The sequence below is a fragment of the Xenopus laevis genome, chromosome 1S (assembly GCF_017654675.1).
Source record: "Xenopus laevis strain J_2021 chromosome 1S, Xenopus_laevis_v10.1, whole genome shotgun sequence".
Lineage (NCBI taxonomy): Eukaryota > Metazoa > Chordata > Amphibia > Anura > Pipidae > Xenopus > Xenopus laevis.
Window position 1 is genome coordinate 140543925 of NC_054372.1, and position 25242 is coordinate 140569166.

Consider the following 25242-nt stretch of genomic DNA (forward strand, 5'->3'; position numbering starts at 1 on the left):
ATAAGACAACAACAGAGCACATAAAGCCCCCAGCACAGAAAAAACACAATGTGAAAGTGGCAAATAATAAGGCATTATTTACAATGCAAAAACAATTCATTCACAGAGAAAACGTATAATTATGCTTCTGTGGAAGTCATGCCTGTGAATTGATGCTCAAAATCAATAAGTGTGTGTTCTAACCTTCTTGCTGAAGAAAAGGGATAAACAATTCAGATATGGTCCTACTCAGTTCTTGATTGGAGTTTCCAGATACTACATGGTGACTGAGACTGCCAATGCCTAAAACAATTAACACAAAAAATTTAACAAAATTATTAGTTTTAATTAGTGATGAGCGATTTTTTTCAATAAGTGTCACCGTGAAAATGATGCCCATAGACTGTGAAAATATTTGTTGCATGACAAAAAAAAAAAAAAGTTGCTCAGACAAATGCATTTCGGCAAATGTTTGGTGAAACGCGTCAGTTTCGCCCATTCCTAGTTTTAATTGCATAAAATAACCCTTATAATAACACAATGTATTGTTTTGTTTTTTTTTTAAATAGTACAAACAAAAACTTTTTTCATATGCTTTCTATCTTCTATTTTTTTCCATTTCTTTTCTAAAACTGAAGTTAAAACTTTAATCTCTCTAGTGTTTCAGTTTGGCAGTTCAGCAATTCAGGTAAACTTCATTCCTAGAAAGATTGTGAAAAGGGGAAGATTTACGAACACTTTTGAGCATAAAGCAAAAATTACTGGAATTCACACAGATGGCATAAGACTCCTACCCCCATCTGTAATAAAAGGCAGTAACTAGCATTAACCCATAGCAACCAATGAGATATTTGCTTTTAAAGGGGAACTATCACGAAAATGAAAATTTAATATAAGCTTCAGCATACTGAAATAAGAAACATTCTGAATACAATTACATTTTCTACATTGTTTCTGAAATAATCAATTTTATCTTCACTATCCCTCCCTCAGCATCTGTTTCTCTTCATTCTGTCTTCATGCAGGAGTTGGGTGTCAGATAATCGTTGACAGTTAGATCAATATATCTAATAGCGGGCCACTTTTTTTCCTAGAAGATGTATTAGAGCTCACTCTATTCAAATCAACAGAAATCATGTCTCTAGAATTTGGGCAAAAAGTAGTTATTTTGTTAGTTTTTGTTTGTACTGGAATCAGTTATTTGAGTGGTGAGCTCTACTACATCTGCTAGGAAACGAAGTCCCCCTATAAGATATATTGGATCTAACTGTCAATGACTATCTGACTCCCAACTGCTGCATGAAGACAGAATGAAGAAAAACAGATGTTGAGAGAGGGATAGTGAAGATAAACTTGATTATTTCAGAAATAATGGAGAATATTTAATTGATTGTATTTATAAAGTTTCTTATTTCAGTATGCTAAAGATTATATCAAATTTTTATTTTCGCAATAGTTCCCCTTTAAATACATGGCCACCTGCTGATTGGTTAGCTATTGGTTACTGTACCTGGCCAAAATTAGTGCCTTTTATTAAATAATCCTTTTAGATTAGAACAGAGCCATAGAATTTATTACATGTATTGGGCCAATTATTTGTCATACATAATGTTAGAGGGCTGGATTAAATTAAAATGATGTGAAGTCTAAGGAGTCTTTAAGCAGACTGGGGTCATAAAAATTCTTTGGGGAGTGTACATTCAGCCAATGAGCCTCCAGTTGGACTGCCCTGGCTTAGAGAAATATAAGTATTATACTTTTTTCCTTTAAACTGTTTTATTGATTCTCAAAAAGAGAATCAGAAATTAGACAGTTTAAAGGGGTTGTTCACCTTCCAAACACTTTTTTTCAATTCAGTTGTTTTTAGATTGTTCCCCAGAAATAAAGACTTTAATAATAAAGACTTTTTGTTACTTTCCATTATTTGATTTTTTACTGTTTTTCCAAAATCTAAGTTTAAAGTTGAATGTCTGTGTCTCTGGTGTTTCAGTCTGGCAGCTCAGTAATTCAGGTGCAGACTCTAAACTGTTACAATTTTGCAACATTTAGTTGAAAACAACTAGTTGTTTGAAGGTGAACAACCCCTTTAAGCAAAAAGACCTGCCTTTCTGATATTGCAGTAGCCTTGGCAGTGTCACAAAATCTCATAAAGAATAATTAAGGCAATATATACCAACATGTTGAAATTATACGAAGCAAAACAAATTGAGTGAGAAAATATGAACTATTGGGGAAAAAAAAGAGAAAATAAGAGAAAGAGAGAGTGGTGTAGGAGGTAGTAGTATTGCAATAATATGCTGAGCAACACGTTTATTCGTGTCTCAAAACTTTTTTCTGGTTAAGGTCAGAGGAGGCAGTTGTTTTTACAAGTAGTCTGTTGGTTGTGTGGTAAGTCCCTTCAGAAGAGAGGATCTGCCCACCATTTGGTAATACAAGGATTCTTAATAATGAAGTAGTAAAATTATAGAATAAACTATTATGGGAACAGACCACACCAACTAAAACTGTCAATGTTGCACATACTGAAATGAATGTAATATGATAATGGGAACATTTCTGAGAACTGGAAGGTAATACTTTTAAGAAAGGAGAACTGGGTGGAAATCTACAATGATAAAGAGTAATTTTATGAATGGATAACGTTGTGCACACACCAGTTCCCAGCTTACTTCTTTATACAACAGTGAGAATTATGTTTGTTATTTGGAAATTAAAAAAGATAGAATGAGTAACATACACTTGAATATTAGTAAACAAAAAATTCACCTGAAAGTACACTCATCTTTTGGGCCACAGCTGTCAGTTTTCCCTCTGACCCTAAAAAAAAAAAACAGTGTGTCATAATGCAAGTTCAGTAGAAATGGTCCAAAGAGATCAAGTTATACCAACGCCTCACCTGCTAAAATTGCAAATAAGTGTTTCCCCATGGTCTCTACTGCTGTTGGGTCACTGCACTGATGTGAAAGGTTCTGTAGGGCAACAACAGCTCCATCCATCAGCTGCGTGTTATTGGATTTTAATTGACCTAATGGGCAAGTTTAATAAATCAAAAAAATCAAACATAACAGAAATGTTACAGAGTTTAGTTTAAAAGGCTATCCAACTGGATATGCTTGCTTAAACATTCATAGCAACAACGCACCTGCAAGACCTTTGCCTAGTTCCCCAGCATACTGACTAAGATCAAGGTTAACAGATGAAAATAAGGAAGAAATAGCTGCAAAATAAGAGAGTGAAATTAACATAATTTCTTTGTAACAGTATACATGTAAGGGATATCTTATCCAGAAAGCTCTGAATTATGAAATCATGGGAAGGCCTTCTCTTATAGAGTCCATTTAAGCAAATAATCCTAATATTTTAACAGTATTTCCTTTTTCTGTCTAATAATAAAACAGTACCTTTTACTGTCTTGATACTAACTATACTGAATAAATCTAGTGGCAGCACAATCCTATTGGGTTCATTTAATGTTTAAATATTTTTTAAAAGACTTAAGGTATAAAGATTCACATTACAGAAAGATCCCTTAACCAGAAAACCAATGGCCCCAAGCATTCTGGATAATAGATTAAATATCTGTTACTATGTAATTAAGATAAATGTATGATTTTTAAGGTGTAGTTTTTATTGCTTATTACACTGTGTTCATTGCATATAACTCATTCTACTAGGGATGCATCGAATCCACTATTTTGGATTCGGCCGAACCCCCGAATCCTTCGCAAAAGATTTGGCCGAATACCGAACCGAATCTGAATACTAATCTGCATATGCAAATTAGGGATGGGAAGGGGAAAACATATTTTACGTCCTTGTTTAGGATTCGGTCGGCCAGGCAGAAGGATTCGGTGCATCCCTTCATTCTACCATTTAAAATGTTATTCTTGAGCCAACAAATGTACTTTTTAGCTGTAATATTGGTGTTTAGGCAGCCATACCAGGTCATTGTGCCTGATCCTGTGATTTCAGAAAGAGCCAACACTGCAAAATGCATCTGTTTTCAATTAAGCTATTGTTTCTCCTTCTCATTGTTACTATTGAGTGCTATTCTTACATTTTCCACTAGGGAGCATTATTCAGTTGCTAGGCTGTTGGGGAGCAAATGGAGGGGGGTGATATCAACTTGCAGTGCAGCAGTGAAGAGTGGCTGAAGTCATATGGTTGAGGGCATATGGAAAATGAAGAATATGTCTAGCCTCACGTCAATTTTCAATAATTAAATTCTGTTTGCTCTTTTGAAGAATAAATTTTATTGGAGGATTCAGTTGGAGGAGTGCTAGTTACAGATGCATTTGTCAAAGATAAAAAAAAAATGTTTTCCTGTGACCATAACTAGATATATTAACCAGAAACATCACTCACTATCGATCACATTTTCAGGGCTGCGCAGAAGAGACTTTTGTAACACAGGTAACACCTGTTCTTTAAACTCTGAGTGGGAAAGCAGCTGCAGTAATGGAACACAGCTATCCTGAAATAAAATGAAAGATGTCATCTAACAGTACTGAGACAAGATCAACAAAACAATAAACAAAAACATAACTGGACTTACGATCACATATTTCTGAGGTTTTCCTTTACTCATAAGAATGGTCTTTACGTAGAAATCTAAGAGGTTGTTCTGAAATTAGAATAAGCACACAATAATAATATTGTTTATAAAAAACAGCAAGAGCTAGACAAAAGGTAGCTTCTTTACAGTCTGTTATATCATTTGGGTTTGTCCTCCAAACATACCCTGCATTTATTCAGCACTTCCATCTCCTTCTGCTTCATGCAGAACTGTACAGCAAGGCCAAGAATTCCAGCTAAATACTGGTTGGGCTCCAGGCTGAGAGCTGTGTCCAGGTACCTTTCAACAAGACCAGCATTCTGGAAATACCACAGCAAATTAACATTGTAATAATTTGAACAAACAAAACAATAAAGATAGACAGGACAGCTACCACAAACCTCCTTCCACAAATTATTCATCTTCTTCACTGACCCATCAACAGCATGTTTGTGCAAGCCTCCAAGTATCTCCATCAGTAAAAAGGACTGACAATCCACCTGTTAAAAAATGATTCATGTTCAGTGCATATTTGAATGTAACTGCCATGTTGAGGTTAGCCCTTATAACTAAATTGGTATTAAACAAAAACCCTGGATATTCACTAAAAGTATACCAGGCTTTTTCCCCAAGAATGATTTGTCGGGTGGCATAACTGTACTGCTCAATGTAGTCTGTCTGTCTTCAGCTTCTTTTGAATAAGACCAGCAATTTTTATATTAAAAGTATTATTGTGCCCCTTTATAATAGATGAGTTGCACACACAAAATACATACCAGTTTCTTCCATGTTTCCCCCTGCTGCCTCTCCTTATTGGAAAATGCAACCCTGACAGCAACATATGTCCAGGATAATGCCAATGCTGCAGCTGACCCATTACTCTTACTGCAAAAAACAGTTGAAAACAGTTGAAAAACAATCATAGGTTGTAACCAGCACTGTGGCTCATCCAATTCTACAGTGCACATACTTGGAGAATTGTGCTTACCTAGGTTCTGTATTCCGGGTTCCAAATCCAAATGACTGTAGTGACTGCAATAAATTTTTAGTTGTTACTTCTGGCTGAGATTCCAACAACTGCTGGACAGCAGACTGCAAAGCTCTTCGGGAGGCTGCATCTCTGCAGAGTAAAATGATAATTGTAAAATGACAAAGCTCAAGGTAAATACATTACATAATACATATACTCAAACAGTTATGTGAATTCTCACCTATAACGGTGCAGAGTCAAACAGAACAGCTTACAAAGACCTTTAACTGCTGCCTCAGGCAGATCTGTATCAACAGGCAAAAAAATGTTTATACAATAAAAATGTCAAAAAATAATATCAAATCGATAATTTTAATAAGAAATGAAAATACATAGCAGATAAACAATGATTCCTTATCCCTTGTGCAATTAAAAGATGAGTAGCAACTAGTGGCATAACTAGCTATGGTAAGCACCAAGACATAAATTACTAGTGACTGGTGACAACTATTATGTTCAGTGGATCATTTATTTATTTCTTGTACAAAACTCCTTGCTCATAGGTACCTTGAAAAGCCCCTGGCATAAGCAGAGGCTAGACAATGTAACAAATTTTAGTTCATATGTAATATGATAATATAATGGTGAAGTGCTTTTTGAACACCATAGAATAGGAAAGTTAAATAGGTTGTGTGCCTTACAATTAACCCCGGTTCACTAAACAAATATGCTTGTGTGCAAAATCTTGTAGATGTGATATTCAATATGAAACCATTAATGTCTTCTAGAACTACAATTCCCAGCACTACATTAAAGGAACAGTAACCCCAGCAGATGAAAGTGTTTTAAAGCAATGAAAATATGATGTACTATTGTCCTGCACTGGTACAACTGGTAAGTTTGCTTCAGAACCTTTACTATAGTTTATATAAACAAGCTGCTGTGTAGCCATGGGGGCAGCAATTCAAAGCTGAAAAATGAGAAAAGGCACAGGTTACACAGCCAATAACAGATTAGCTCTGTAGTATACAATGGGATTCTTCAGAACTTATCTTTTATCTACTGTGTATCCTGTGCTTGAATGGCTGCCCCATGGCTACATAGCAGCTTGTCTAAATAATCTATAGTTGTGTCTGAAACAAACACACCAATTTTACCAGTGCAGGGGCAGAGCACATTATATTGTCATTCCTTTAAAACACAATTTTTTTGGTGTTACTATTCCTTTAAGATCTGAAAGCAATTATTCATTGTGTATCAATTTCAATAACAAAAAGTTACTTAGTTGAAGTGCCAATGCCACAAGTTGTACAGGCCAAATCTGAAAAAGGCTATAGCACTCCATAAACAGATTTTAAAAAGTAAAAAGTTAATTTAAGCACAAAAGGTGTAGAGGCATTTTTTGGGGCACTTTTGCTACCTTGACAGTTTTACATTTAGTAACCCTTAAAGGAAATAATTCTAAGCAACTTTGCAGTATACTTTCACTACTATTAGTCTATGATTTTCAAGTTATTTTAATATTTAAAGCTATTGAAAGCAGCGTTTGTCTGTATATTTCTATTCTTGGCATTGATGGCTCAGACTGTTGAGTTCATGTAAGACAAGGCAGCTGATTAAACCTGTTTTTGTTGGGGAACCAATGCTTTTTTAAAAAGTAAGCAGGCGTTAGGAAAATGCTGCTTACAACAGCAATTACTATAAACTGTAAAAGTACTGCAATTTTTTTTAAGAAATCTGTATTGGAAAGTTGCTTAGAATGATTTATTTTTTTAGGCAATTTTTTATTTAAAGGTTGACTTGCCCTTTAAAATATCCTTACCTTTTCCTGAGATACAAGTCTTTAGTTCACTAAGGATTTCTATGCGCTCCTTTACACTGGATGTTGTCACTTTTGCAGCAAATTTTTTCAGCGTGTCCTGTACCTAAGCATGCACGGAAAGACATTTACAATTAATCAACTATCAAAGGTACATTGAAACCATCAGCACTTTATCATACAGCCTTTGTAAATATACTAAGGTTAATCATGGCACACACAGTTTGATCAAATCATTAGCTCTATAACATCAATTGTAAACTAAGGTAGCAAAAAATATAACAATATGGTTCTTGAAGCTTTCATCAATATACCCCTACCTAATTCTACAGCTAAGAACGCTAGCTTTGTAGAGTACTTATCCCATGCAGCACCCATTTATATTATTTATATATTTTTATGTGCAACAATAACAATTGACATAATTTGTGTGTACTGGCTGGGTTTTCCCCGGGTTACAGCTATTACTGTTATAGATATCATTACATACACAAAATATGCATCACAAAACATATCCAACTGATTGTCAACAAAAAGCAGAAGAGAAAGAAAAAGAAATGCATGAGTGCATGCTAAATGTAGTACTACAGGTTAGGTTTCTATGGCTGCCATATTGAATTGGCATTAATTAGTCCTAAATTAACAGGCCATGGGAAATATGTCGGTAGCTAATCCAGAAGCAAGTTGCCACAGGGCAGTCCCACCACGTGTGGATGAATGAGCCTTTTTGGTAACAATCTCTAAAACATAGCATGGAGGATGATGGATACTATCGGGATATCTTCTCCGGAACAAGATACCATTGGTATAGAACTTTTTGGGAAGTCTCTTGTATCAGGACATTGACGGAGCACTTAATGGTATTTTTGAAGTTATCGGACCAAGCGTCTTCATCGAAACATTGTTGCAGATCTTTCTCCCAACTTTGTACAAACTTCAGTGTTTTAATTGGGGTAATGTGAATCAAATTGTCATACAAATAAGATAGTGCTCCCTTAGTAGTGATCAGCTGAAGACATAGCCTTTCAAAAGCTGTTGGAAGGGAGAAAACATTTCCTTCAAGCTTAGATTTTATAAAATCTGTAGGTAGTGTAACCATTCTCCCTGAGGGGCTTTATATGATTCCTTGTGAAAACAATAGTAACTTGTTTGTCCGTGTTAGGGAATAGGTTGTCGTTAAGTGAGATTGTTCCCACCAAGAGAAAGCTCTGGGCAACTTTCCAGGGAGGAAGTCTACATTGTTAAGCAAAGAAATAGCTGGTTTGTGTGGAGAATATAAGCGGTAAGTATCTCTCGTTTGTTGGGTTGTTCTGCACTTTATTCGTTGAGTTTGTAATCCAAAGTAGGCTCCTTAGTTTAACATCTGGAACCCACAATGTGTCGTGGGGCTGGTACCAGGATACTATTTGGGAACAATCTCAGTTTTAATCAAGAAGCTTCAATATTAATTTAAAATTAATTTGGAAACATTTAGTCATTGTGATCACTGCTTACTAATGCCAAACAAACAAAGCACACTGATGAGATATAAAATCGGGTCACTCAGTGAATGACCATTTGTTTTACATGTCTCATTCAAAATAGCAATTTTAGATTTTAATCAGGTTGCGTTATTTACTTTTTCTATAAGATTTTAAAACACACAGTGCCTTACTTTTAGCCATGGGTACAACAAACCTTCACAAATAACTACTATTGACTATAAAAAATATCTTCTTGTGGTGTCATTAAAGGGGTTGTTCGCCTTTGAGCTATGATGTAGAGTGGGATATTTAGAGAGAATTTGCAATTGGTTTTCATTTTTTATTATTTGTTGTTTTTTTGAGTTATTTAATTTTTTATTCAGCAGCTCTCTAGTTTGCAATTTCAGCAATCTGGTTGCTAGGGTCCAAATTACCCTACCAACCATGCACTGATTTGAATAGGAGACTGGTATATGAATAGGCGAGGCCTCTATAGCAGCGGTGCCCAACCTTTTTCACCTGTGAGCAACATTCAGATGTAAAAAGAGTTGGGGAGCAACACAAGCATGAAAATGTTCCTGGGTGGTGCCAAATAAGGGTTGTGATTGGCTATTAGTAGCCCCTATGCTGAATGGCAGCCTACAGGTGGGTCTGTTGGGCAGTGCACATGGTTTTTATGCAACCAAAACTTACCTCCAAGCCTGGAATTTAAAAATTATCACCTGCATTTAGGCCACCGAGAGCAACATTCAAGGGGTTGGAGAGCAACATGTTGCTCACGAGCTACTGGTTGGGGATCACTGCTCTATAGAATGACGAGTTATAAAAAGTAGCAAAAACAATACATTTGTAGCCTTACAGGGCATTTATTTTTTAGATGGGGTCAGTGACCTCCATTTGAAATCTGGAAAGAGTCAGAAGAAGACTTCAATAATTATAGAAAATAGAGCAATAGAAAAGTTGCTTAGAATTAGCTATTCTATAACATACTAACAGTTAACTAAAAGGTGAACCTCCCCTTTAATGAGAGATTGTTTTTTCCAGAAATTAAGTTTCAAGTTTAATGTTCCTGACTTGAGTTTCAGTCTGGCAGCTCAGTGGTCCAGGTGCAGATTCTGAACTGTTACAATTTGCTAGATTAGTTGATACATTTTTCAGCAGCATCTGTAAAATATTAGCAACTATTTAATTCTAACAGCTGCCTTTAATGAAACCCAGGGATTCTGCTCAGCAGGGTCAAAGATGAAAAATGTATCAACTTATGTATCATTTAGAACAGTTCCCCCAAGAGCTGCCTCAGAAAGACATAAGGTGATAAAATTAAACTTTAAACATCAATATTAAAATGTAAAAATGGCTACAAGTAGAAATGTAAAGTAATTGAAAAAAAGTATTTATTTCTCGTGAACTCCCGAAAAAAACTGAACTACAGTAAATGTTGGAAGGTGTGCAACCTCTTTAAATTATAGTATACTAAATCACACTAAAAAGTAGAAATATTTGTTCTAACCTATTTTTTCTGGGTTTAGTGTTTCCAGTTCTGTGAACCAAGATCGTCATTACCTCTTCTATCAGTTATGTATATTTACTGTATGTGCATGTGTTTTGCATGCAAGTAACGCCCAGTGTGTTGTGGAATATTATGGTGCTTTATAAACATCATTTATGTTAATAAATATCATTAACATACAAGCAACTCTGATTACTGATAAATAATGACATGATAGATGCATTCATTCATTTAATGGCAATGAAATTTGCTTCACTGCAAGGCTGAACAGAAGCAAGTAACTATACCACACTGTCAAATGCTTTTGATAAGTATTCACTGGAACAATTTGATTTAATATTTCCTGCATTAATAAAACACCACATATGGAGAAAGTTTGATTCATCTTATTTTGTAAGATGACAGAAACAAGTTAGTGACACCATGAGTACCAAATTATAACCAAACCAAAGAAAAGCACAGATGTAGATATGTGAAGAATGGCTTGAAACAAACACATTTTAGTGAAAAGCTGAAGGGCTCTTAAAGGAGAACTAAACCCTAAAAATTAACGTGGCTAAAAATGCCATATTTTATATACTGAACTTGTTGCACCAGACTAAAGTTTCAGCTCGTCAATAGCAGCAATGATCCAGGACTTCAAACTTGTCACAGGGGATCACCATCTTGGAAAGTGTCTGTGACACTCACATGCTCAGTGGGCTCTGAGCAGCTGTTGAAAAGCTAAGCTTAGGGGTCGTCACTAATTATCAAGCAGAAAATGAGGTTGGTCTGTAATATAAGCTGATGCTACAGGGCTGATTATTAAATTCTGATGCTAATTGCACTGGTTTCTGTACTGTCATTTAGTAATTATCTGCATTAATTACTAATCAACCTTATATTGTGACATTTATATTCTATGTGTACTGTATATTGTAAGTGGGTCCCTAAGCCCAGTAAGTGACAGCAGCACAGAACATGTGCAGTGAACCAGCAGAAAAGAAGATGAGGAGCTACTGGGGCATCTTTGGAGACACAGATATTTATTATTGTATTGTGGTTGCCTTGGGCTGGTACAGAAGGCCAAAACATAAAGTACAGCATTTCTACTACTTAGTTAGGATTTAGTTCTCCTTTAACTGCTGGACTTCTTGCTATGGCTTATGACACATCATATATATTTGCATTTACTGCTGTGGAATCCCTGTTAATAATGATATAATCATTATTCCTATATAGCACTTGTATCTGTATGCAGTGTAGTACATAGAGTGCATGGAACAATTAAATTGTAAATGATTTTTGATTAAATACCAAGCCTGGATCTGTTGACCCTTCAGCCAAAAAGACAAGAGAGGGGTCCAGCACAAATCAAACCCAGTGACTGTGGAGCCACTGACCCATTATTTCAAATGAAAAACCTTATATTCTAGGATCTAGCTGATTAAATAATCATATTGTGACCGGACCAACATAAGATACTATCTGATTATTCTAGGATTAAGAAGAAGGCGAAATATGACCTGTATGATCACTCATACATCTACTCTACTGTCTGTACGTAACAAAGCTCCCCGCACAAGTGCAAATAAACAAAAAACATCTAACATTTTTGCAAAGTTTTACCAAACCGAACACCAATTTAGTCGAACCCCATTAATGCAAATATGGCACACTAACCTGCGTGTCCGCCGCCATCTTACCGGCTTCAACCCAGGAAGCACTTCCGACGCACTTCCGCTCCTTTGGCGATGAAAACTTTGTGGTTGTTTGGATATGTGCGCGTCATTTCCGGTTGTTACGTGATTGTTGCGCTGGAGCAAATGTATATATGTTGTGTAGTGCGTGGTGCGGGGTATAAAACTTCTTAAACTGACAGTAATCCCTGCTCTGGTCATCCACTTAAAGTACAGAGAATACTGCACGTGCTCTGTGGCTTTCTGTAGAAGCTTGAGTACCTGAGGGAGGGAGGGTGTCTTATAGGCACAACACACACAGGGTTCTATAATATACAATCAATAAGCGCTTTGTTGTGGCTGAGAATATAACTTTTAGTCGATACTCATAGATGAGATTCCATGTGGTTACATGGTCTAGCAATTATCCCCCAACCTGTGGCCCTTAAAGAGATTCTGTCATGATTTTTATGTAGTATTTATTTCTAAATTACACTGTTTTCACTGCAAATAATTACCATTAACTTTTAATGTAGACCCTTGCTACTATAAAGTTTGTAGTTTGTCCAAGAGATTGGCTGGCCTCTTTAGATTAAAGATGTTTATTTGCATGTGCCCATCGCTTTAGAACATCACAGATTTCTACAATTTTGTCTGTCTTCCCTTTGAGCTTGCTACTTCTCCCAGGACCTTTATCTAAGTTCTTGCTGTGATAATAGCCAAGCTAAAGGGCAGGAGAACATAGAGAGCTACCATTACCTGGATGATTTACTTTAAGGGTGAGTGATCCAGCCACATCATCATCCAATCTCATAAAAAGGAGGTTTTAGAGAAGTTTGGCTGGATCATAAGTGTAGCCAAAAGTAAGATGATACCATGCCAGAAAATGGCATTCCTTGGAGCTCAAATTGACACCACTTTGGTAAAAATAAAAAAAATAAAAAAAATACAATTTTTTATTGTCCTTCAGGTAATTTTGGGAGAGGTCATTGACATCTGCAAAGTAATTCGTGATCATTCTGGGCCTTCTGATTTCAACTATAAACTTGGTGAAATGGACCAAATGGAGGATGAAGCCTATTCAGTTATTTTTCTCAGGTAGTAGGATCCTATAGCTTGAAGCTGTCAATTCAGATCAACTCAGAGTGCAAGAGACATCTAGCCTGGCAGAAAATATCCAGCAATCCCTTCGGGAAACCAACTTGGATAGAGGTGTTTACAGATGCCTATGGGGCTGGTAGAAGACTTTTTCCGAGATACTGACCAATATCATGGAGCTCAAGGTGGTTCTCCTAGGGTCTGCAGTGAAGATCAGACAATGCAGCGGCTGCAGCTTATTTTAGAAATCAAGGGGAACAAAGAGCAAGTTCTTGAGACTGTCCCAATCATGGAATGGGCTTAGATCCACCTTCAAGATTTAACTGCTCTGTACATTCCTGGAGCGCAATATCTTGAGGCAGATCATCTCAGCCATCATCTATTGGGGCTTACGGAGCTGAATATGATGGTGATAGATCTGAACTCCAAGCTTCAGATCTTCCTCCCTTGTATGGGACTGTGGAAGTGGATGCCTTCTCCCAGAGTTGGGAGGGTCTGTTTACTTACATCTTTTCTCCAGTACAGTTAATATTGAGAGTCCTGCAGAGGATCTTATTGTTGAGGGTGGAGGTGATGACCATTCTTCTGATTAGCCCAGGAGACCTTGGTATCTACTCCTGAGAAACCTGTCATTCTATTGATCTGAGACCCCTCTCTACTGCACGACTGAGCATTTAGATCAAGTTCTTTTTGATTGCTTACTCTGAAAACTTTTTGACGTCAGCCCTTCGAGTGCCAGGCCCTTCAATAGATGCTCCTTACAGGATGTTCCATGAGGTAAAAAGTATTTCTTAGACCAATCAGTATACTGTCTTAAAGGAGAAGGAAAGGCTGGAGACACTTGGGGGTGCCAAACGTTAGGCACCCCCAAGTGATTGTAGCGACTTACCAAAAACCCAGGGCCGGTGCTCCTATCGGGAGAAATCTGCACTGGCCCCGGGTTATAGGAGCGAGCACCATGGAGAGATCTACTTCCGTCTTCGCGCAGGGGGAATGCGCAGCTGCGTGAAGACGGAAGTAGATATCTCCGTGGTGCTCGCTCCTATAACCCGGGGCCGGTGCAGATTTCTCCTGATAGGAGCACCGGCCCTGGGTTTTTGGTAAGTCGCTACAATCACTTGGGGGTGCCTAATGTTTGGCACCCCCAAGTGTCTCCAGTTGTTCCTTCCCCTTTAAGTTGTTTCTAAGTTCCACATTAATTAACCAATTGTATTGCTGTCCTAGGGGCCTCCAGCATCCTCTCGGGAGGAGGATTCAAATATAGATTTAGTCATACGTTTTGAGATTTATTTCAGAAGAAGAGAAAACTTCAGAAAGTCTAGAATACTGGTTGCTGTGCCAGCAGGAAGGAGAAAAGTGGAACCTGCCTCCAAGTCTACTCTTTCCTGGATAGTCAAGACCATATCAAGGGCTTGTAAATGGCAGGGCAACAATTTGCCTAGGGGAGTAAGGTACATTAGACACTTGGTGTGGCAGCCTCCTGGGCATCAGAGGCAGGAGTGTCTTCCAAAATGATCTGCAGTTACCCCTACTATGTTTCTTTTTAGACTCTACAGATTCGAGGTTATGTCTTCATCTCAGGTCCAGTTTGGACAGTCAGTTCTCTCTTTTTTTTTTTTAGCCTATATAAATTGAAGTATAATTTATCTTCCTTCCCTTGTGGTTTAATTGCTTGGGTATGACCCATTAGTGAATTTTCATGTTGATGGGTAATGGCCAGGAAAAAGGAAAATTAATATCATACTTAAAGGAATTTTCTTTTCCTGGCCATCCTCCCCGTTAACATGCCCTCTCTATGGTGGCTTTATAAATAGACTGATGTGAGCCAGGAGGGGGTGGGCTTTATGGGTTCTTAAAATTAACTATCTTCTGTCCAGGCTGGGAGTAGCAGGAGATTAACCCATTAGTGAATTTTCATGTTGACGGGGAGGATGGCCAGGAAAAGAAAATTCCGGTAAGTATGATATTCATTTTCTTTTATCTTCAATTTCTTTTAAGGTGGCCTTCATTAGGAAGGCTGAATGTCAATGTCATGTTAAAGATCTCCAAATGAGCTGTTTCCACTGGCTACCACAAATATGCAATCTTAGTAGTTGTGGTGTGTGAGCTGATGTGATGTCTAGAAAAGTGTTCTGTGTAATTGCTTAGTTGTGGACAGTTTTTGAAGCATCACTCTGCTACCAGATTCACAGCTGCTCCAGCTATTCTACCTCTGCAATACTGAGTGAAGGCTTAAAGCAGACATGTAAAATAACTAAAAAAATCCCACATCTTGTAGGTAGTTATGTAAAATGTATGGTTATGGTCTCATATTGGACTACAAATTTATCTTTTCTTTAAAAATAGCCCCTTTATTAGAGCTCCCTATAGATCTGATATGGTCCTTGTCTGTGTTTCAAATGAGGGGTGTGTGTTTCCTAACAAACCCTGCTAGAAGCACAGTAGGAGGGGGGTAGCCTATCATAGCCCTACAGTCAGGCTTCAGTTCCCTATCAGGTCAGCCTAGCTGCTAATTGGTTCCTATCCTACAGTGCAGTGTGCTGAATGCCACCAGCTCACCTGCACAGTCAGACAATTCAATAGGCAGGAAGTGGAAGAGATGGGCAGAGCTAGTTGGGTTTGGGGGGAATTTTAAAATAAATCAGGCCCAAACACGTGGTTTTTGAAGCACATCCCAACTATATATAAGGGAGTACAATGCACTGGCATATTCCTGGTTTTCACACAAACGTATCCTTTAAAATATAAACAGTGCCCCAGTCTACTACTTGGCTGACATCAGTTATAACTCTCCTGCTATTTCAACTGTGTAAGAGCTGGACAACATTGAGTAGCCTAGGAGTACATTTATATATACATACAGTAGTTACTGTCATCTTTGAGGCTTTTTTCTCCACTAAATTCTATTTTAAAAATTTCAGGGCTAACTTCCCTCAGTCCTAAGAGGCATACTTAGAAAGATTTATATAAAGTGTTGGAATTATCACTATAAAAGGGATTTCAACCCAAATTACTATTTTTTGCAAAGCTTTAAAACCTCTGTAGCTAAGCCGCTTGCTCCTTTCCTTCTCGTTCCCCAGCCCCCAGGCAACGAGCCTAGGTAGGAAACAAGTGGCCCGAGGCGTGATCGCCCAGGGGCCCCAAAGGCGGCAGCAGACACGTACAATGGACGTGTTCTGCTGCTACCCGCACTTACCGGATAAAGATGGTCCCTTCTCTTACTCCAGCACTGATGGACGATCCTGAGCCTACCACCCTACGTTAGTGCCCCCACACACACTTATTTTACCAATACATACTTACATTCACACTTACACACACATACAATTTTGGGGGATCAGGGGGGGGGTCACACACATTCACAGCACTTGCACAGCACACACAACTTTGTCTTCTTTTATTGAATTGTCTGTTTTTGCCTGAAAAAACTATTTTATTGCCATTGTGAATAGCATATTCGCTAATTGCACTGCACAATACTTTTTGTGTGTTATTTTGGTGATTATTTTGCAATTTCGGTGATTTTGGTGCATTTTTAGCCATTTTATTGCATGTTTAGCAATTATATTACATTTTCAGCTTTGCATAGGTGTTTTTCTTTTATTTCTGTCAGTAAAACCTATTTGGCAATGCTAAAATATTTAAACTTTCATTCCGACTGCTGATTACACTAAGCAGGAAAAAAAAGCATTGATTTTGGTGGTTTTGTTGGATTTTAGTGATTTTATACCATTTTACTCTGTTCTTTAATACTTAATTTTGCCCATGAAAATTTTGTCTGCTTTAAATCCATTTGGTGGTCTCTTGTGTGCGACATAATTTGGTAAATCTTTTCATATCAGGCATCAAACTGTTTAGTAGACCCCTGGGGTTCATATTTAGGATGCTTTATGCTGGTAGGCTATGAAATGTGGGGTATATAATGGGGTAAAATGCAAGCTTTTCTAGGGTCTCTATACTGTTAGGGGTCTCATAGCACATAATGGGTGCTTATATTGTAGTAGCCAGAGTGTCATATGTGAAAATTCATACAAACTATTTGGATTTGAGGGTCTCTGTATGCCACAGTTTGGTAAATCTATGCATATTGGGCATCAAACTGTTTAGTAGACCCCCGGCATTCATATTTAGGATGCTTTATGCTGGTGATACATGGACCGATATGATGCTGAAAAGTTAAAGCTTTGAGGCAATTTTCAGGTATTTCACTAAAGCCACCAATTTTGGGAAAGCCTTGCAACTCAGTAGTTTAGAGCAGAAAGACATGGGTACCCATTTTAGATTCAGTAGAATGTGTACTTTCCAAAAATATATGTTTATTGGGGGTAAACATATCTCTGTGCTTTTACTCCACAAAAAAATGTATTAAATGTATAGCTAAATTAAAGTCCTGGACAATTCGGATGCGCTACCTTCATATTGGGGTCTCTAAATGCCAGATACTTTAGCAAACCTATGCACAATGGATTTAATTCTATTGTCTGGTTTTAGTCATGGGAGTTCAAAGTTGCTTTTTATTCCATTCGAGTTTCATTGGGTTTACTTTATATGCAACATGCTGCATTTTCTTTCACTTGACACCCTATCAGAACCAGTTGAATAATGGAACGGATAAAGACACTTTTGTGCATTTAAAAAACACCCATGTATAAAAGCCCTTATACTGCAAAACTGCCTTGAGGCTTAAATTCGAAAAAATTAGTCACGTTACATAGCATGAATTGTTCATTATTTACACTATGCTGTGCAAACAAGTAGGTATGTCAAGAACTCAAAACAGGCTGTAAGAGTCTTTATTTTATTATGTTGGAACAATCAAAGTTTAGTCAAAGAGACCAAATCCCATATCATCATCAGATTCCTCAGACTCTTCTTGCTTTTCATCCTTTGCGGCTTCAGCAGCAGGAGCAGCAGCCGCCGCCACAGCAGCAGGAGCAGCAACAACAAAGGCTGATGGATCTGCCAGGAATGCCTTGACCTACACAGTGAATGCAAACAGATAATGTATTGAAGACATGCAATTCATTTAAATTATCACCTTGTTTCTAAAACAATATTGAGGGCATTGCTGATCAAAATGAGATTCATGGATTAAAAAATGCTTAGACATCCATTGATTTTTTGGGGCTAACAACTTAAAGGGGTTGTTCACCTTTAAATTAACTGTTAGTATGATATAGAGAGTGATATTCTGAGACAATTTGCAATTTTTTTTTTATTTGTGGTTTTTGACTTATTTAGCTTTTAATTCAGCAGCTCTCCAGTTTGTAATTTCAGCCATAGGGTTGCTAGGGTCCAAGTTACCCTAGCAACCATGCACTGATTTGAATAAGAGAATGGAATATGAATAGGGGAGGCCTGAAGGGAAATATAAGCAGTAAAAAGTAGCAACAACAATACATTTGTAGCCTTCAAGAGCATTTGTTTTTAAGACTTTTTTAGTTTTTAAGAGCATTTGTTTTTAATGACCCTCATTTGAAATCTGGAAAGAGTCAGGAGATAAAGGCACATAATTCAAAAACTATAAAAAATAAAAACCAATTGAAAAGTTGCTTAGAACGGGCCATTGCATGACATACTAAAATTTAACTTAAAAGGTAAACCACCTCTTTCCTTTAAACATTGTTAGGAAATGAAAGACCCCTCATTTTAAAATCAGCTATTGTAGACCAATAAATCAGACCCTTGTTTTATATGAAAGAAAATAAACTCATTAGGTATATTACTAATTGCAGTGATCATAACCAAATTTTTGTATGCAAGGCGGGAACAAAACCCAACACCACTACCTCTTATCCATCCAGTAAACAGAGTATTTCAATTCATTGTAACCACATAAACTCTTAAAGATCTCTACAGCACCACAGAATTACAGGCACCCCCCCCCCTTAACGCCTTATTAAAGAAAACCTAATAAACAGTGACTGCATAGTAAACAATAATTGAAACATCAACAAGATTTTATATATAACACCCCCATTTTGCATCATATATAACAGACCCCTCACTTGTGAAGTTTTCAATTACTTAGGCTATAAGCCAGTATTGTTTCTGGAAACACAGAATCTACCACCTCAGTGCTGTACATTCTATGGGGGGTGCCGTGTAAAGTGGTAAACCCCTTTACAAGGTATGATTTACAATTACATATTTGCATGTTGTAGCAGAATATGTTAAAGTCAAAACCTATATTTCTAAACTGTTCTCACCTTGTCGGCCAGAGGGAAGCTGTAGTCAGTTTCCACTGCAATGGCAAGGACACGCTTGTACCCATTGATGACGGAGTGAGGCACTGAGGCTACGGTGGGATAACCAATCTGAAGGCAGACACTGGCAACATTGCGAACACCCTAGGAAGACAACATTATAAGAATGTAGTTGCAGATTTATAACCAAAATAATAACAAACAACTGACATTTCCAACAAAGTCCTTACCTCAAGGAAGCGAACATGCAAAGCCTCTTCAGTGATATCTAGCACCTCAGGACTATAGATGCTACCATTGTCATACACTTGCTGAATGATTAATCCATAAGAAAATGGAGAAATATTCAACATGTTCAGGAGTGTGGCTTCGCTGGCACCCACTTTATCTCCGGTCTTGATTAGCTGCACGTCACTCTAAAGAAATTGGTTTGACAAGACATTAAAGAGAGTTATTTTTGATGGTGGTGGTAAATACTATTTTAAGTGAAAAGTGAAACAGACAATTATAAACAGACCACTTTAGCAGTTGGGAACTTTTTCGATTAACTATTAAAAGCTCAGCAAGGTTTCACTAACCAAGATTTCAATGGTTCCTCTGGAGATTTTCGTGGTGATTCCCAAAGCCTGGAAGAAGGAGGTCTTTTCAGGGCCCAGTCCAGTATTCTGAGCGGGCACAGTGACTTCACAAGGTGCTATCGCTCCTGCACGGGCAGAGGCAGGCACCTATGGGAGAAGATGAAAGGTGTTCAAACTCTTGTTTTGTAATAATGAACTCAGGGAAGACTTTAGATCATTCTTTCCTCACCTTATTTGCCAACAGCATGTCTCTGACCTCGGTGAGATCTTCCTTTGTGAAAACAAAGCCCACATTACCTTTGATGTGAGAAAGAAGTCTGTAAAGGTAAACAAACATTAAAATTTCATAGCAATAAGAACCTTATCAAAAGTATCACAAAATACAATGTCACTCACTTCTCAAGAGCTGGGTTGTTCTCCAGATGACCACGGATAGCCTTGCGCATCATTGTGTTCTTTCCCATGAGCACCACAGCTTTTCCACGCAGGGACATACGGATCTGCTGCATTTGTTTTGAACCAACATTGTCCGCCCCCACAATGAAGCATTTTGGATAATCATCGAGCAATTGCTAAAACAAAACAGTCAACATAGATAATTATAATGTGGGAAGAGAGTTGGAATTAAACTCTAGAGAACAATTGATATTTAAATGATATAAAAATGTTAAATCTATGGTTTAAAACAGGACTTTGTTAAATTAAGACAAGGGTATCCAACATGATGTCAACAGTTTCCATCAATGAATTTTGAAATATAGGCCCATGCCCAGCTTCATAAAATCTGGCCCAATAGAAGCATGGGCTTTTTTTTGGGGGGGGGCACACCAACTCAAGGTTAGTGACAAGCTAGGGGAATGCCAAAATACACCCATGTACTAGCTCTTCAGTATGAAGCACTGCAGGAAGAATAACATATAGAGTCTGTGTTCCCAAAATGGTTTAGCATAAAATATGGAAAACATGACTTACTATTTGTAATTGTTACAGTATGTTTAGTTATACAGTTTTATGAGAAGGCCAAGTAAACTGGCCTAGTAGAATGCTTATTTGTAACATATGCTTTATATATATATATATATATATATATATATATATATATATATATATATATATATATATATATATATATATATATATATAAAAAAAACACATGTTTTTCGCTGCCACCAGGTATTGCCTGTGCCACCATGGTTTATACAAAACTTCTTCCTTGCTTTGGAGTGGGAAAAACTACTAAAGTACCCTAGCCCAGCACTTTTTTTTTTTTTAAAAGGCAATCTGGTCATGGGTGAACGGTTATTGATTTTAGCCATTGGTGATGACCTTTAAAGGGCACCTGTTTGGTACAAATGTGATCCCCAACCAAAAGTGCAGGCTAATAAAGCCCGCATTCCGGTTGGGGATAACAGTAGTTTTTTTTTTTTTTGTTATGTCCGGTTCAGGTAGCGTAGCGCTGGCATTTTTTAAAAAAACAAAAAAAACTGTTATCTTCAACCGGAATGCGGGCTCTATTAGCCCGCACCTTTGGTTGGGAATAACATTTTTTACCCAACAGGTGCCCTTTAATTTGGAACATACCCTGTATGGACTGTTAAGAACGGTTGTTCTCCTGAAATGTGCCTTTCTGGTTAAAAGTTCTTTGTTAAAACTCTCATCTTGGGTGCTTTTACAAACACATGTATGATTTTAAAATACATTCTCAAGTTGGGTAAACATTTACTTTAGTTGTAGTGCCCACTGTGCATGCAGAAACTTACAATGATCTTTAGGAAATAGTTGGACTTCCAGGTAGCCCTGTCTTCCCTGGGCATCTTGTCAGTGCTTCCAAGGATTGCCACAAAAGGGTTTAAAGACCAGATATTCCCTGAAAAGATATTTTAAGAATTAGAGCACTGAACACATCTGCACACGGCTTTAAAAACAGCAATTGTATTTCTCTTCTTTTATTCTTCGACCCTTTCACCCCAGTCAATGGTGAACCTAAAAAGAAAAGTAGTGAAGGAAGCCATAGACTGCAGAGCTCTGCTGCATTAGTGCTTTATTATACACATATAGTGTATAATAAAGCACTAACGCAGCAGAGCTCTGCAGTCTATGGCTTCCTTCACTACTTTTCTTTTGATGTTATTTGAGGTCTATACGGTGTGACCTTTGGAAGGAGTGCCTACTATTGCAAGGATTGGGGATACGCTGATAATTCGTTAGTTGGAGACAATGGTGAACCTAGTCATTTCTAGCAATGCATACAGCATTGTACTGGCAACAAAAAAATTGTTGAAAACAGTTAAAACGATTTGTTAAGAATGGCCCAATGCAATAAACATATTACTGTATAAACAGTAACCAATTTAGCATGGTGTGGCTATGTCATTTCTATTTCAACATATAAACAAGGTTTATATATACTGCACTGGAACTCAAAGCATTCCACCATGACATACAGTCTTAAGGTGGCCATACATGGGCCGATAAAAGCTGCCGACAGACTAAGTCGGAAGCTTATCGGCTTTTGCATGGGGCCATCCAACGGGCTTCCCCCGATCGATACCTGGACGCTAGTCGGGCAGATGTCGATCGGACATGGTTAAAAATCCGGTTGGATCGCGGCCGTATCTGTCCGTATTGGCAGCATTATGATCTGATCGTTGGATCAGCCCAGTATTGCCCACCTCAGTGTTGGCATATTGGGGAGCAGGGCAGCCATCAGGGGGGGGGCAGGGGGGAGAGTTGTAGGGGGCCCCGAGGGTAAGGGGGGCCTCCGCCACGCCACACTTACTTGATTAGCCGGGCCCCCCATCTTTCTGAGAGATGCTGACTTCGGGAAGGGGCCCAGGCCACCAATTTTTTTTTTCTCATGAGGGGTCCTAGCCACCAATATTTTTTAATGGGGGGGGCCTGGCCACAAATGTTTTTTTATGGGGGGCCCTAACCACCAATATCTTTTTATTTTTTATTAACATGTGGAAACCCTAGCCACCAATATTTTTTTTGTTTTTTTTTTACTGTGTGGTGGGGAGGGCGGACCTGTAGGTGGGGCTTGCAGTGGGCACAGCCCAGGGGGCCCAGGAAATTTTGGCGTATGGGGCCCTGCGATTTCTGATGGCGGCCCTGTTGGGGAGAGATCCGCTTGTTTGGTGATGTCTCTCCGTGTATGGCCATCTTAATACAGTAACACAAATAAGCAGTTTCATTGTCACCAGGACTAAATGATTAAAGGACCATCATAAAATGTTGCCAAAGGGAAAACAAGACATTTACTCATTTGAGAGAATGACTAAGCAACAGGTTATTTAAGGGTCTACTTTATTTAAAATGATTTCAATTAAATAACCTAAAATCAATAACTTGGTTCTTCCCATAAAACCAGAATGGGGTATTCTTTGTCACAAATCCTAGTCTGTCCAATCTCCAACTGTGTGTGCATCCAACGCCAACTACAATTCCCTACATCCAATGACAAAGTATATTGGATTTTAAATCCAGCAACAGACTGGCTTCACCTTCTCAAATGACACTAAATGCTCGATAACACGATTCACCCACAGGACTACTTCTAAAGTCTAACGGGTCCACAGATCTGTTCATCTGACGTATATGTAATAAACACATGGATTTATCAGATGGTTTCCCCCAACTCACAAAGCTTTACACGTTTTGCCCTGTGCCATTTTACAGTGAGCCTTGATACAGTGAATCCAACTATAGATCCGCCAATGAGACAACATCCGCCCTACAAATGATTAATTACAGCTGAATTGTTAAGAGTCGACTGAACACATGAGGCTGTGACTTTAGAGTGTAACAAAAACAAGAGCAGCACGTGGAGCGTACAATGTCACGCTGCAAGAACGACACACGCGTCACTAGAAACCGTAAACCGCTGCCACTAAGCGAGTGACTTGCTGAAGGTGACCTGTCGCTAATGCCGATAATCTCTTCGTATTAGTGTACGCCAAAATCAAGGCCTAACACCATACCTCACACCAGGGCTCCGAAAAGTTAAAAGGGCCGAACCCTTTCGAGATAGTTTTTATATTTTAGTACATCAGCCAATCGTACTGGGATATGGTGGCGAATCAGAATGCGATTGGTTTTTGCCCCCAGTATGATGAAATACTATTGGTTGAAATAAACGTCACACACTTTAGGTGCCGGCCTGTTAAATTACAGGAACCTTACACATTTCTGTTCGCCAGAACTGGCAGTAGCTCTCCTAGCGGAGCTGCGCCAAATTGTAGTAAGCCGAAAGCGCTATAATGAACCCTGACACTGGAAATAGAATGTTTTGGAACTTTTTCCAGTAGAATGTTTATGTGTAGGCGCAAAAAATGCGCGTCATCTGTGCATGAAGTAGGCTAGTGGGTACGGAACGCGTTTTAGGACATCATCAGAACACACTCCTGCACCTAGGGGGCCTAGGATGGCAGGAATTTATGGGGCAGCATGCTACCCAACCACATTGGTTCATAAACGCTGGAGATACACAGGAGATAAAATAGTTTTTTTAATTTCCCGTGTGCCAATCCACATTGGTCTGGTCCTGATGATGAAAATTTGCACGAATAAAAGGGAGGGGACGTGGCCAACAGACATCAGTGGGCCTAGGGGTGCCCACTATGTAAACCCTCCCCTGGATCAAGCATAATTATTACCGGCCAGGTGGCAACCCTAGCCCTCAGTACAAATGCTCTCCTCCTCAGCTCTTAGCCCTCCCGCCTCAGACCTCAGCTCCTAAGCCACGCTGAGGTGGGAGGGCTGATGGCTGAGGACGGAAAGGCATTTGTACTGAGGACCAAGGAGGGAGGACTGACTGCTGGTGCCTGAGGAGGAAGAGCTGAAGGCTGAGGAGGGAGGACCCAGGAAGGAGGTGCGACCAGGCCCGGATTTGCGGCAAGGCCGCATAGGCCCGGGCCTAGGGCGGCAAAAAAATAGGGGCGGCATGCCACCCAGCCGCATTATGGGGACGTGTGCGTCCCCATGCAATTACAGCAGCTGCGCCGGCGTTTTTTCGCCGGCGCGCTGGGAAGGGGAGGTGGGCGCTAGGACCACGCGGCCGCCTGGTCGGACCGTGCGGCCTAGGGGCGCCCGACATTGAAATCCGGTGCTGGGTGCGACTGCCGCCTTTCAGGATGGGTGAGAGAAAAAGCAGGCAATGCTGCATTCCTCTGCTTTAGGAGATTGCATGCAGGAGAGCGATTTCCCCTGAGGATGTCCTAAAATGATTTCTGTATGTGGGTAGCAGCGCCCCATCAAAACGTGCGCCTGTGCTACGCCTTTCCATAGGGCAGAAGGGAGGCGTGAGAGGCAGAATACGTCTAGGATAGGTTCAATGATTATAATAAGTAGGTGTAGGAGTTGGGCTCAAAAGAAGGGAATAGTGTGAGTAAGGCGAGACAACAGGAA

The 25242-nt window shown here is 38.8% G+C and overlaps 2 protein-coding genes across 2 annotated transcripts in view; both read right to left on the bottom strand.

Moving 5' to 3' along the window:
- Positions 1 to 12100, bottom strand: part of LOC108707099 (eIF-2-alpha kinase activator GCN1-like) — a 50044-nt gene extending 37944 nt beyond the window's left edge. The window contains exons 1-13 of the mRNA XM_018244057.2: positions 11959 to 12100; positions 7327 to 7429; positions 5746 to 5809; positions 5523 to 5654; positions 5311 to 5419; positions 4936 to 5034; positions 4720 to 4854; positions 4535 to 4603; positions 4345 to 4453; positions 3122 to 3196; positions 2876 to 3004; positions 2746 to 2796; positions 184 to 282 (exon numbers count right to left, since the gene is read on the bottom strand). Coding sequence (XP_018099546.1) covers positions 184 to 282; positions 2746 to 2796; positions 2876 to 3004; positions 3122 to 3196; positions 4345 to 4453; positions 4535 to 4603; positions 4720 to 4854; positions 4936 to 5034; positions 5311 to 5419; positions 5523 to 5654; positions 5746 to 5809; positions 7327 to 7429; positions 11959 to 11976 — 1192 coding nt within the window. The 5' untranslated portion in view covers positions 11977 to 12100. The remainder of the gene's footprint in view (positions 1 to 183; positions 283 to 2745; positions 2797 to 2875; positions 3005 to 3121; positions 3197 to 4344; positions 4454 to 4534; positions 4604 to 4719; positions 4855 to 4935; positions 5035 to 5310; positions 5420 to 5522; positions 5655 to 5745; positions 5810 to 7326; positions 7430 to 11958) is intronic.
- A 5734-nt stretch (positions 12101 to 17834) lies between these two features.
- rplp0.S (ribosomal protein, large, P0 S homeolog) lies at positions 17835 to 23835 on the bottom strand. The gene is given in 8 exon segments (NM_001086665.2): positions 17835 to 18030; positions 19262 to 19402; positions 19489 to 19674; positions 19837 to 19983; positions 20066 to 20153; positions 20233 to 20408; positions 21597 to 21703; positions 23817 to 23835. Coding segments are annotated over 7 exon segments (948 nt in total). The 5' UTR covers positions 21651 to 21703; positions 23817 to 23835; the 3' UTR covers positions 17835 to 17874.
- Positions 23836 to 25242: the final 1407 nt, after the last annotated feature.